A 14228-nucleotide genomic window follows, 5' to 3' on the forward strand; every position below is an offset into this window, starting at 1 on the left:
TCATATTCTTCCATATGTTTTTCTACATTTCGACGTTTACAGTAGGTTGTAGGATGGAAAAATAGAACTGTACACTTGGCTCATTTTGTTTATAAGTGGATGTAAAACTTTCACAGGAAAAATGAAGTTTGAAATGATTTGCCAAGATGTTATGTCTCAGGAACAGATTTTTTTTTTAAAGATTTTATTTATTTATTTGACAGAGAGAGATCACAAGTAGGCAGAGAGGCAGGCAGAGAGAGAGAGAGGAGGAAGCAGGCTCCCTGCTGAGCAGAGAGCCCGATGCGGGACTCGATCCCAGGACCCTGAGATCATGACCTGAGCCGAAGGCAGCGGCTTAACCCACTGAGCCACCCAGGCGCCCAGGAACAGATTTTTTTTAAAAAAGAATGCTATTAGGTCAGAGGTTCAGTGTACATTATGGTCATTTATTATATATCTTTGAAGCCATATAAGCTCTTTGTTTTACTCTACCACTATGACAGAGTTGTCTTACACTTAACAGGTTCACAGCCATTGTTGTAGAAGTTAGATCTTCATGTTATCTCCTGTCAACACAGTTGATGGAACATTTTGGTTGAATTTTACCCTGAAGTTAAATGTTCTTCATATACATTTAGAGTTGGGATGGGAAAAGGACTATGTATGGCAAAGAACTTTTTGTGCTCTTGGACATTATTTTATGCCTGACTCTTAGACAAATCTAGAAGTGTTTAGCTTGAGTTAAGTTCTATCATGATCTATCTATCATATGGTTTGTCATGAGAGACTATTTCATGATTGTTGGGAGAACAAGAAGAGGAATGTCCTTATACATCTGTTTTTGAAGGCCTGTCTCCCTTTTGTTAATTCACTTAATATTTGTTCTTTTTCTGAGACTCTAAGCTTCCAAAACAGAATTTCCTTGGTAAGTAGATGATAGAAAACCAATGTGTATGCTGTCAATTATATAAATGGCACATTTGCAGCACCTTGTTAGGAATATTTTAAAGTTGCCACTAATGAAAATTTATTTCCTTTAAAGCAGAATTGAAATTTAGTTTTATTTACTCCATGTATGCATTTTCCCTGTGTTTAGCCCATAATGAGATTCACTGAGGGGAGAGGTTTGTTAGTGTTTTCATGTTAAATGTAGAAAGCGAGTCAATTTGAAATAACTGTCTCAGAGGTTTGGTCATTCTTAATTAAGTCAAAAAGTTGACTCTTGGAATTCACATAGTGGAAAAGTATCCTGGTGGAAGTAAGAAAATAGGCATTTGGGAGCAAAATGAAGACATGTTAAAACTTTCTTTTAGATTTGGTTCTTGCTGGCCTTTAGTGACTGCCAATTTTCTGTTTGGGTCAGTAAATTTTAGAGCTTTTGATGAATGTTTAAGGTTTTTTAGACTATTGGGCACTATGGGAATAAATAGGATAATTAAAATAGGTTTCTGAGCTGGTATGTAGCTTTTTTCCTGCCTTTTTCTTTTCTTTTTTAAAAAAATGTTTTTTAGAAGTTTTATTTGTCAGAGGGAGAGAGCGAGCAGATGCACACACAAGCAGGGGGTGCAGCAAGCAGAGGGAGAAGCAGTCTTCCTGCTGAGCAAGGAGCCCTATGGAGGGCTTGATCCCAGGACCCTGGGATCACGACCTGAGTCGAAGGCAGAAGCTTAACTGACTGAGCCACCCAAGCATCCCTCTTTTTTTTTTTTTTTTTTTTTTAAAAAGAATTTACTGGGACGCCTGGGTGGCTCAGTTGGTTAAGCAGCTGCCTTCGGCTCAGGTCATGATCCCAGCGTCCTGGGATCGAGTCCCAAATCGGGCTCCTTGCTTGGCAGGGAGCCTGCTTCTCCCTCTGCCTCTGCCTGCCTCTCTGTCTGCCTGTGCTCGCTCTCTCTCCCTCTCTCTCTGACAAATAAATAAATAAAATCTTTAAAAAAAAAAAAAAGAATTTACTTATTTATTTTAGAGATGCATTTGCCTGTTAGGGGGAGGGAGAGAGAAGGGGGAAGAATCTTTAGAAGACTCCCCACGAGTGCAGAGCGGGAATCTCAGGACCCTGAGAGCCTGACCTAAGCTGAAACCAAGAGTAGAATGTTTAACCAACTGAGCCACACAGGCACCCATTTCCTGCCTTTTTCTACATTAACCACATGAACCACTGATAGAGCTGTTGGTCATACTTTGAGATTGATAGGTAATCTTGTAGGTATATTTTAAAAATCACCCAAACGTGTTACATTATACCCAGATGAGACCTCTCCCAGTTAAAGGGATTTTGGTTTCAGTACTTGAGGAATGGAAGAAATAATTAGGATTTCAGGTATTCATTGACTTTAAATGTGAAAGTATTTTCAGGTAGCTTGGCTTTATTTTGGGGAGGTTGTGCCCCTTTGCATGGATCTTCCCTAGATTTGAAAAGAATGGGTGCTCGAAGAATTAGTTCTCCTTTATTGTTATCTTCTCAGGGTGTAAAGGCATAGGTAAATCTTTTTATGCCATGGGACTCTTATTTATAATGTCATGTAACAGTGCTTCAGCTTTTCTTTGCCAGTGGTTTAATTTGCCACAGTAGTGGAAGCTCCAAGACATGCACATGATTTTGTGTACTGAAGAGGCAACGAAAGGGCTGTCCAGACTACCTTTTCTTTTCTCTTTTTTTTTTTTTTAAGATTTTATTTATTTATTTGACAGACAGAGATCACAGGTGGGCAGAGAGGCAGGCAGAGAGAGTGGAAGGGAAGCAGACTCCCTGCTGAGCAGAGAGCCCAATGCAGGGCTCGATCCCAGGACCCTAGGATCGTGATCTGAGCAGAAGGCAGAGGCTTTAACCCACTGAGCCACGCAGGTGCCCTCAGACTACCTTTTCTATAATTGCACGGGCCTCTGGCTGGTGGAGGTTCCTTACATTCACCTTAGTTAGCTTCCAGAATTCATAGGGATGCTTCTGGCTACCTGCTCCATCTTGGTACAGAGGCGGAAGTCCTTTCTGGGCTCCAAGTCTCCTTAGTTTGTTCTTTTTCCTAACTTAGGAAATGGAGTTGTGTGTGTTGGTTCTCAGAGAAGCAGTTCTGATACAGAAAAAGTATATACGGCTTCAAGTTGGAGGAGGTAGTTTTGATACGTAGTTATTTAGCCACTTAAATGCTGGTTACATGGAATAATAAATGAATGTGTACCTTGCAGTGCTGTTGGAAGATACAAGTGAAGAAAGGCACGTGAAAGTACTCAGCTTTATGTCAACTTATAATTAAAGAGCAGTACCTACTGTTTATTGAGCTCTGCCTCTATTACACAATGTGCTAATAAACACATTATAGGATGATTTGATTGAATCCTCCCAATAACCTTGCAGAGGAGGTAATAGGAACAGTGTTCAACTCATGGGGAAGTTCAGAGAGCCAAGTGATGTGTCCAAGATCACACAGCTTCTAAATGTTGATGTTGGGATTTGAATCTGATCAGTATGAAAAGCCTGTGCATGTGAAACTGCTTTCTTTAAAATCATTAGAAGTGGTCATTCCATTTGCATTTCTCTGAAGACTGAAAAGACTGATTTTTCCATTTGTTAACTAGTTTTGTTTTCTATTTGTAGTGTGTCTGTGGATGTCTTTTGCCCAGTTACCTTTGGGCTCTTTGCTGATTACCTGAGGAACTGGCGCAAGCTCCTCATGTATTATATACTTAACCCTTCTCCCACTATAGTGGAGGCATTCACTTTCCAAATGTACAGAATTTTATACTTGGATATGTTTTAAGATCTCCTTTCCATCTGGGTTCTTCAGATGGTCACTTTTAAGTTTATTCTGCAAAATGTATTTAAAGACTTTGTCAGAGATACTCCCATATTTTAGGTACTCTTTCATGTTAAACAATGAGTGTGATCTCACCACATGCACTGTCTGAATAGCCTCAGTTAACTGTCAGATTTCACTTTAGGGAAACACAAAATTGTTTCTTTTTTTCCCCGTTACATCTTGTATACAGCTAAATGTTGTTTTTTTTTTTTTTTTTTAAAGATTTTATTTATTTATTTGAGAGAGAATGAATGAGGGAGAGCATGAGAGAGTAGAAGGTCAGAGGGAGAAGCAGACTCCCCAAGGAGCTGGGAGCCCGATGCGGGACTCGATCCTGGAAGTCCAGGATCATGACCTGAGCCTGGAAGTCCGGGATCATGACCTGAGCGGAAGGCAGTTGCTCAACCAACTGAGCCACCCAGGCGCCCCCAGCTAAATGTTTTTAATCATGTTGTTTTTACATTAATTTTCCACTTGATTACTTTGGGATTGAAACTGAAACCTATTGCTAACAATCTTGAACATGGGTTCATGAAACTTAGAACATAATCACCTTTGATGACAGTACTCTTTGAGGTAGCCCAATAGATGCCAACAAAGAAGTGATGGTACTATTGAAAATATATTCACTGTTCCTCTCTTCACAGCAAAGTTCCTGCATTCGTCAGGATGATTGCTCCAGAGGGCTCCTTGGTGTTTCACGAGAAAGCTTGGAATGCATATCCCTACTGTAGAACAAGTAAGCCTGGTTGCTGACAGTTATTCCACCCCACTGTCCCACTGCTGATGAGGAGAGGGACCCTTGGTGCCGATGCCTTTGAGAAGGGTGACGCCCAAGAAAGTCCTCTGTGGGTTCTTGGGTAGTCCCTGCAGGTGCTGTGGCAGAGGGGAGATTTCTGTGTTCCTCCTCCAGACCTTTGTGAGGGCATTGGTTCTTTCCCAGAGGTCCTTGCTGACTGCACTGGCTCCAGGGGTGAGACCCGAAAGTCATCCACACTCAGAAGTGTCCTTTGGTTTAATTTTAATAGTATTTTTCTCATATTGCCACATAGAGTAGAATAGGAATAAGGCAGACTTCTGAAACAGTTCCCCTGTTGTTTGCTAAATTGCCTTAAAGTGATACATTGCTTTTGCGGAATTATTCTACCATTGTTTTAAAATTAGATTATTCATTCTAATCTAAGGCAGACTGTAGTATCCCTTGTGTAGAAATTTTTACAGACATAAACTACTAAATGCTCTGTGCTTTCAGGTAGTTTAATCATCGTGACATAATAAATAATATGACCGATTGTTTTGACTTGGATTAATATTCTGAAATTTTTCCCCTTTTATTGCCCACCTGTCCATTATGCCTCAGTTGTAACGGTGAGTAAAACTATTTTTGTGTCACTCTTCGTCTTTAAATTTTGCTTTACATAGTAATTATTTTCAGTCTTTTCTTGCTTTCTAAATTCAGACTGTCCACTGCTGCCTGGTCCTTCTCTGTGCTCTTTCCACCAACCTACACTCCACCACATGTTCCCAGTGTTAATGGGTTTTTTCCAGCCTTGTCTCAAAATCTCCCTGTCGACTTTGTTTGCTTCTGCTACTTCTTTTGAATGCTGTATTTGCTCACCAAACCTCCCAGCTTCTTTAATATTAGCCCTGCATGCTGCATGACAAGTAGGGTGGTTTAAATTATTTAAAAGCATGCAGCATTTGGTTTGCCCGAGAAGTCCATAAAAACAGGTAGCTAATGATTCTTGGTCACTTGAGAATTAGTCTTATAGAGTCAAAGCACGGATGCTTATGCTGGGGAAGGCTCCTGCAGACAAAAGCCCCAAAGAACCGGTGAAGGATCACTGTCATTTTGCTGTTGTGTTTTCTGCAGAATGAATATATGAAAGATGATTTCTTCATTAAAATTGAAACATGGCACAAACCAGACTTGGGAACATTAGAAAATGTAAGTTTCAACTCTGGGCTTTCAGTGCAGAAGCCCCTGGAAATGGGAATATTGTAGTACATTCTGTCATCACCAGAGTGATGCCACCTGCAGGAGACCAATACCTGGACACAGCAGGGCATGTCCGATTGCAGTGAGGCAGGCCAGCGACCAGCAAAAAATGGGGCTTTCCCTCTCAGCCTCCTTGCCTTCGTGCGAGAGTGGACGGTGGGGAGAGTTGGTGTTTTTTATCAGCACTCTTTACCTGGGACAGGGAGAGCAGAGATAAAATTCACAAGCCTATTTTAGCCGTTAACTTTAGGTATCTTTCATCTTTTCATCTCTGTATGTTTGTCAGAGCTACTCTACAAAGCAAAATTGATGCTTTAATTTTTACCTCCACTCTGCTTTGCAGGGTTGATGTCGGAAAAATGGCCAAAAGGTGAATGGGAGGAGCAACTTTGAATATTTTATAAAAATATTGACAAGCTTCTTATTTTTACAAGTTGGAGCACATTTATTCCTCAAATGTCAAGAAGATCACTTAAGACTCATTGTAATCATTAACTTTTGATAAGATGTATCAGAGACTTAGGGGAAGGCATCTGGTATTGATCGGTGCCTTTGGCCCAGTGGCTGTCCAAAGTGTGATCTCTGCAGCAACATCTGGGAACTTGTTAGATATGCGCGTTCTCAGCCCTCACCCCATACTTACTGAATTAAAATCCCTGGTGGTGGGGCCCAGTATGCTGTGCGTTGTGGTGCATGCTCCAGTTTGAGAGCTCCAGTTTGAGAACTACTATTCCAACCTTACCCTGTGCTGTTAAGGGAGAGTAAGTTCATGTTGTGGTAGATAATGCTTTTATGTGATTGGTGCCAATTAATAGAACTTTTTATTTATAATTGGTAGTATTTGACTTGAGTTTTTCTTCCGGGTGATCATTTGACATTTCATGGTTTTTTTTTCACAGTAATTCTAAAATTTCGAATCTAAATGAGACGATTGGATGTGCTTTAGTCTGTGTATGAGTTGATCTGCCTTTTTCAGCTTCCAAATGGACAAACTTTGGCAGTGTGTAAACAGTTCTTAATTGGTTCATAGAGGGAGTTTTCGAAATAAATGATTAATTAACATGAGGAATGGAGGAATTGCTTTCCTATCAAAACTGAAAAGCTTTGGGATAATCAAATTCAGAATAGGTTTTAAACTTCCCAGTGCAGCTTCTTGAAATCTAATTATAATGTCACCTTATGTTTGTCTAGGACTTAAAGGTTAAAAGGAACTGGTCGTGTATTACTGGGTTAAACATAGGTTAGGTACATTTTGTTATCTAATTCTTCCCTAAGGACTACCAGAGAATAATGATGACAGATTTCTGTTAATTGGCCAGCATCCTCTCACACCACCCCCTCCACATGCTTATTTTTTGGGGATACAAGGGTAACATAAGATTTCTAGATCCCTTAAGGCTTCAGATTGCTAATTTAATGAAATAGCTATCTGGATTTTTAAAATTCTTTGTATTGTGGTCTAAAAGACTCAGAGAAAGATTACATATGTAAGTGTAGTCGTTTGTCTAGTAAGAATAGTCTACGGTTTGTTGTGTTTCATTTCTCTTTGTCATTTATAGGTACATGGTTTAGATCCAAACACATGGAAAACTGTTGAAATTGTCCACATAGATATTGCAGATCGAAGTCAAGTTGAACCAGCAGTAAGTACTGTATACTCCCCAATGACATTTTAACCTGTTGCCTCTTACATTTAAAAATGATCATCTTTCTTTCTTTTATGGCCTACGTTTCTACACTGCAGGGAGCCTGGAGTTTGGGTATGGGTCTGTGCAGCAAAAAGACCAGAGAGTAGGAGGGAGGGTTATTTGTTTTCTTGTGTGGGTTTCACCTTTGCACAAATGATCCCTTTGAGAAATCCCAGTATGTCTGAGATATATAGAGGTTTCTTTTCATTGGCAGGGGTGAGGGGGAGACTAACATTATTTTATAAATGAATTCTCCTTTGGGCTTCTATAAGTAATGTGGGTCCCTTATACTTTTAAAGTGTGATTGAGAAACCTGAACAGTTGTGTAGCTTTCTAATCTTCATTTTTACTAGATATAAATATTCATAGTCTAGGCTTTTGACTTAATATCCACCCCCTAGAAGTGAAGACCTGCATTCTCCCATAGTAAGACCCTTTTATTACTTTGCCACAGTTTGAAAATACTAACTCAGTTCTTAGAGTATGCTGGTGCTGCTTGCTTTTGCAGGCACAGTTGTGGACTTTTCCTATGTTAAGACAACCATTGACCCTCTTTATGCTAGTGTAGAGAGCAGAAGCTTTGAGACAAGATTTCTTCTGTCATGGTAAAGTCCAGCACGTTCAGTTGGCATTTTTATTTCATGATTTTCCATTTCATTTTTAGTGCTCATTGTCTGAACACGAGTAGTGTTGTAGGCTGTACAGAAATAGAAATAACCCAAACACAAAATGTCTGTTTTTGCTGTTGAAATTTAAAAGTAAATCTTCTAGGGCCACCAGGTTGGCTCACTGGGTTAATGTCTGCCTTCGTCTCAGGTCATGATCCTGGGGTCTGGGGATTGAGCCCTGCATTGGGCTCCCTGCTCAGTGAAGAGCCTACTTCTCCCTGTCCCTCTGCCTGCTGCTCTGCCTACTTGTGCTCTGTCTCTCTGTCAAATAAATAAAAAAAAATTTAAAAAAATAAATGAAGATTACACTTCTAAAACCAAGGTCTCCCACCTTTTCTCTGAAATTGCTGGGTTTGAGACTGCCAGCTTTGACCCTCTGCTAGGCTGGGTTCTGTTCTGGTAGGACTCCCCTCCCTGATTAGAAATGTGAGCACTAATGAGGGATCCTTGTTGTAGAACTTTTTAAATTTTAGTTGTGCTATGATTTGACATGATTTCAATTTTAAGGATAATTATATATTGAAATTATATAGGACTTTTTTTTTTAATCCTCAGAAGTGAATGTATGTTCTGTTTTAGAAACAGTATTCAGATGTCTGTTTTGTCCTTTTATTTCTCTTGTCTTTTCCAGCCATGTTTACTGCATGTGAAAGAATGATGGTAGGAGGAAAAATCCTTGGTAGTGAGCAATGAGTGAGTTGGTTAATGGGCTAGTTCAGGGTTGCCTGTGTGCTTGGAGCAGGTCACAAGATAATGGTGAGCGGCATATGGGTACTCCAGAGAAGGCATTCAGGTTGTATTGTTGGTGTTTGAAAAAGTCGTATCAGCCAGACAAAACGACCTGATCTTGTGGTTCATGGGTTTGCATTTTAGGTTGTTCTCCAGCAGAACACAAGGCACCTTTGGTTTTGCTGGGGTCATAAGAGTTCTTTGTTCTTGTTCTTAGGCTAAAATGGATGCTCAGTCAGTGTTTGCAGGCATGAATGCAAGTAGATAGAACAGTTAAGGCTGATTGTGTAAGAGCCCCAGAGGCCCCTGGTTTCATTCCTTCCAGGCCTCATTCCTTCCACCCCAGCCTAGACCAGTGAGGAGAGAAGGCGCTGCTGGCCTTGAGGGGTGTGACAAGGGCACTTGAGATTGTTGCTTCAGGTGGAAAGCACTGCACATGCAGGGGCCGAGCGGGTGCTTCCCTGTGTGGGATGTTGTCTTGGATGGATACATGGGGAAAGAGAAGGGATTGGGCCCGAATGAGAAGGGTCTGTATTCTGAGTCCACAGAGCCGTGACTAAAAGCATATGTTCTGAAACTAGATTGGCTTTGGGTTCAGATTCTGAGGTTCTTCTACTTCCTTCTACCAACACTACCATTCAGTGTTGGATGGGTTGCTTCCTCTCTCTGTGCCTGTTTTATCTTGTGTAAAATGGGGCTAATTATCTCACAGCGTTAAGTCTGAGCGCTGGAGCAGTGCCTAGTTTACCCAGTGTTCACCATCATTGGCATTGTGATTGGCCACGGTTGTGCAGGGGTTCTGAGAATTCTCTTCACACCAAGCATTGTTTGGGGATTAAATCAATAGGTATGTGTGGTTTTGTTTTTCAGTGTTCGCATCTCCTGTTTGCCAATTACATTGTAGAGATTAGTAAGATACAAACTTACTTTAAAGTTGACTGAATTCCCAGTACTTTATTTTATTGATGAACTATACCTAGCATTTACCATTTTAACCATATTAAAATGTACAGTTCAATGGCATTTAGTACAAGTACCTTCATACCATCACTGTCCAGTTCCAGAACATTTCATCACTCCAAAAGAACACCCTGTACCTGTTAACAGTCACTCTCTACTCCTCCCTCCCCCCAGCCTTTGGCTACCATTAAGCTGTTTTTGTGGACTTAAGCTATGCTGGATAATTCATAGAAGTGGAATCATAGCAATATGTGACTTTCATTGTTGGCTTCTTGTACTTTAGGCTGTTTTTATCCTCACTGTGGTGTGTGTCATTACTACATTTCTCTTTATGGCTGATAACAGTCCAGTGTATGAATACACCACCCTTTGTGTATATATTCATCTGGGGAGGAAGGTTCGGGTTGTTTCTACTTTTTGGCATTGTAACTAGTGCTGCTGTGAAAAACTGTGTCACAGTGATCATCTGTTTCTCAGTTGTGAATCCTGGAAGTAAAACTGATACCATGTAGGGATTCTTAGACCTTTGGATATAAAAAAGGAACCCTGACATGCATATTTGGTGCCAAAGGGAACTCTGTGTGCTAGGAGGCAAGGGTACCCTGGGCAATTTGAAGCCTGGGGATGAGGAACAGAGCATTGAGCTGCCTGAGGATGTGTGAAGGCTGAGGGGTTGTGGGGTGGGGATGGGTTGTGGGGCCAGTGCCCATTCTGGCAAGGAGGTGGGGAAGGAGGAGGGCAGGGACCTTGGGTCTGGCCTCTTCTTCTCCTCCTCCTCTTCTTCCCATACTTTGGGAGGTTTGGGACATTCACCCTGACACTCGCCCTTTTGGTTCTACCCCATCTATTTTTGGCCTTGAGTATAATGGTTTTGTTTTTTTTTTTTTAAGATTGTATTTACTTATTTGACAGAGATCACAAGCAGGCAGAGAGGCAGGCAGAGAGAGACAGGGGGAGGCATGATCCCTGCTGAGCAGAGAGCCTGATGCGGAGCTTGATCCCAGGACCCTGAGACCATGACCTGAGCTGAAGGCAGAGGCTCAACCCACTGAGCCACCCAGATGCCCCGAGTATAATATTTATCCTAGGAATTAACTTCTAATGCGAACACTTAGAACAACTGGCTATCCTTACTGCTTACTAGATCCAGTTTGGTTTTCTGTTGCATTTATTTGTTCTTTTGATTCTGTCCCCCCCCCCCTTTTTAAAAGTATTTATTTGAAAGACGGAGAGAGCAAGCTCAGGAGCAGGGGCAGGGGCAGACTGAGAGGGGGAGAGAGAAAGAATCTCAAGCAGACTTCTCTCTGAGCTCAGAGTCCAAACGTGGGGCTTGGTTTCATGACCCTGAGAGCATGACCTGAGCTGAAATCAAGAGTCAGACACTAACTGACACTTAACTGACCAAGCCACCCAGGCAACCCTTGATTCTGCACTTTCATGTTCCTTGAAAATTTTGATCTGTGGTGTTGGGAAAGGGAAGTTAAGCATGTATTTGCAATTCTCAAATGACAGTGTTTTCATAGCAATTAACAGGCATTGAGTGCCTGCTCAGGCTGTGCTCCTGGGGTATTCCTGTAGTAGCTGTCCAAGATTGGGATAGAACCTTTGAGAGGCTTGCAGTCTGGGTGAGACAAGCCCACCACAGTGAAACAGTGAACAAATGGCAGAGGCTTATGCATGGTCCAAAGGGCTGCAGGATTTTGGAGGAAAGAGTAAACGATCTATGAGGACAAAAATCTGGACAGACTGTATCGAAGAGTCGTACCAGGAGGGAGAGTAGGATTTGATGGGTGGAACAGTCCACCCCCACCCTCATTATACTTTATTCTCTAATCTTCATTATTCTGACATACTATAAATTTGTTTACTTATTTTTCTCTTCTCCCTGAGTAGAGATTGAAACTCAGAGGGAAGAATCTTTATATTTTTAACTTGTCTTCCCAGCTCCTAGAAGAGTGCCTGAGCTATACATAGTAGGTACGTTCTCAGTGAACGAATGTGGTGTAGGGAAGCCGGGGTGCGGCACTGTTATCTGACACTGAAGGGAAAGTTGGAATAGTTTTTAGAGTTAAAGGGGACCTGAGCTACTCAGGCCACATTGCTTTTGAACAGTGCTTTTGCATAATCCTAAGAATTTCTTGGAGGCCACCAGTTTCTCAGGCTGTCAGGATGGAGCGGCTAGAACTGGGGTTGAGGAGTTCCCTCTGTCCCCTCTCCCAGCACAGTTCTGTCTGTCTGACATTAGTCTTCACTGTGCAATTTACTTTGAACACACAGTTCTGCAGCTACAGAAAGTTTGATTTCAGGGCTAACCACCCTGTTTTACAAGTGAGGAAACTGAAGCCCAGATAAATTAGTTTCTCTCAATGTTGTTTAACCAGTGCCAGAAGTAGGAATTGTAACTCTTCAATCCAGTGTTCTTTCTCCTCACTCTTGGTTCCTTTGGCGCCAAGGCCCTGGGCTTTGTTGCTCTTCAAGCTGCTGTCTTCCTCTCCTCACTGTTTGTTCTGGCATGCCTTCTGGGACTTTCTCTCTATCCGAGGCCCGTGTGTCCTGTAAGACAGATTTCATTTTCTCCAGGGAGATTTCACCCATGTTAGAATCATCTACCGCTTTGCTCTTACTCATTTCATTGATGTATTTTGTTCTCCATGGTCAGAAACCCATCCCCTTTTCAGAGTGAGTACTTCATCAGTATTTGTAGAGTGAACCTGATGAGCTTGAGGATCATGATGAAACTAACTTTTTTGAATCAAGAATTTGTATAAAATAAATTTGATGTCAGTTTGTAACACCTGGGTTGGCAAGGGGTGTGGAAACAGACACTCATACATTGTCCGTGGTAGTGTAAATCAGCATAACCTGTTCTGCAGAATTAGAAATGCATGCTTTTTGACCCAGCAGAACCCTATTTCTAAGAATTGATCTACTCAGGGGTGCCTGGGTGGCTCAGTCAGTTAAGCGTCTGCCTTCGGCTCAGGGCATGATCCCGGGGTCCGGGGGTTGAGCCCTGCATCAGGCTCCCTGCTCAGCGGGAAGCCAGCTTTTCCCTTTCACAGTCCCCTTGCTGTGTTCTCACTCTCGTTCTCTCTCTCTCTGTCTGTCAAATAAAAAAATAAAACCTTAAAAAAAAAAAAAGAATTGATCTATTCGTTAAGTAATTTGTATAAAATAAGACTGGAAACATTCTGGAGTCTAAATGTCTTCCTCCAGAAGAATTAAGGGAGTGAGCTCTACTTGTACTGTTTGGGAATCCTTCACAAGGTAGTATGGCTGGAGAAAGATAAAAAAGAATATTATAGTATACTTCTGTTTGTAATATTGTAAAAGGGGTAAAATATATCTATGCATTTATTTGACTGCTCATGTATAGATGGTTGAGAACAATGTGTAAGATGGTAGGAAGTGTGATTCCTTCATGATCGGTGGTGAGGGAGCTAGATGTCTGGGGAACAGGGTACAAGAGTTGAGGTCTTTCAGAAATGTGTGCAGTGAATTGGGAATGGCCTCTTGCTTAGTGTATCGGTTTCCTGTTGCTGCCTGACAAATCACAAATTTAATGGCCACATAACGCAACTTAATCAAAGGAGTGACAGCCCTTCTATATATATAGTCTCTTGGTGAGAAGCAAGTCACAGGTTCCACCTGTGCTCCAGGAGGAAGCTTATACAGGAGTATGATTCGCTGTGGGAGTCATCTTAGGGGATGTCTGCCATGCCATTGGTCAATTTTTAGGAATTAAAACTTGCTTTCCAGGGATTAAAGGGACATTAGAATTGATAGCTTGGTAATTCTGACAAGACCAACAAGGTGGATTTTTGGTAAGGAAGACCTTGTGAAGGTGTGGTGATCTCTCAAAGTTCAGACTATGGTACCTTAACCCCCAGAGGTTTTGCTCTGTCTCAGTCAGTCTGTCTGAATCCATTGATTTTCATTTGGTTGTTAATAAACTGGTTTTTCCTGAATGAGCTAATTTTTCCAAAACTTCTTAAATGGTTGAATTTCTGTCCTGCCTATTACTTTAAAAAAGTAGAATCAGTTAATTAGTAATCTTGAGAGAATAAATAGCCAAATCTCCTTCTCAATCAGGAGAAATATGAAATAGTGGGATGGAAGTGAAGCTTGCTTCTTTTACCTCCACCTGGTGGGGGTTTTCTGTCACTGCAGGTGGATTTAATTCAAATACAGCCCTAAACGTTTTAATTCAGAGTGACTGTTGATTACTTTTAGGATTTACTTTCTTTGCTGGGTTGCTGGTTTCAGACAGATTGTATGTCACTCTCGTTGTAGACTTGCTGTTTTTTTGATCATGCTTATGAACTGTACTTAACCATGCATAGAACGGATGTGATTGAAACTACAGAGTAACTAAATATTTCAGTGGATGCTTTGACATATTTATGTAATC

At 41.3% G+C, this 14228-nt stretch overlaps 1 protein-coding gene across 2 annotated transcripts in view; it reads left to right on the forward strand.

Annotated features, from left to right (window-relative positions):
• The window catches only part of PITPNB (phosphatidylinositol transfer protein beta), a 64453-nt gene that overhangs the window by 15622 nt on the left and 34603 nt on the right, over positions 1-14228 (forward strand). For both annotated transcript variants that reach the window (XM_044244014.1, XM_044244015.1), the window contains exons 4-7: positions 4424-4515; positions 5137-5144; positions 5650-5724; positions 7335-7418. In XM_044244014.1, coding sequence (XP_044099949.1) covers positions 4424-4515; positions 5137-5144; positions 5650-5724; positions 7335-7418 — 259 coding nt within the window. The remainder of the gene's footprint in view (positions 1-4423; positions 4516-5136; positions 5145-5649; positions 5725-7334; positions 7419-14228) is intronic.

This window comes from Neovison vison, chromosome 3, assembly GCF_020171115.1.
Source record: "Neovison vison isolate M4711 chromosome 3, ASM_NN_V1, whole genome shotgun sequence".
Classification (NCBI taxonomy): Eukaryota; Metazoa; Chordata; class Mammalia; order Carnivora; family Mustelidae; genus Neogale; species Neogale vison.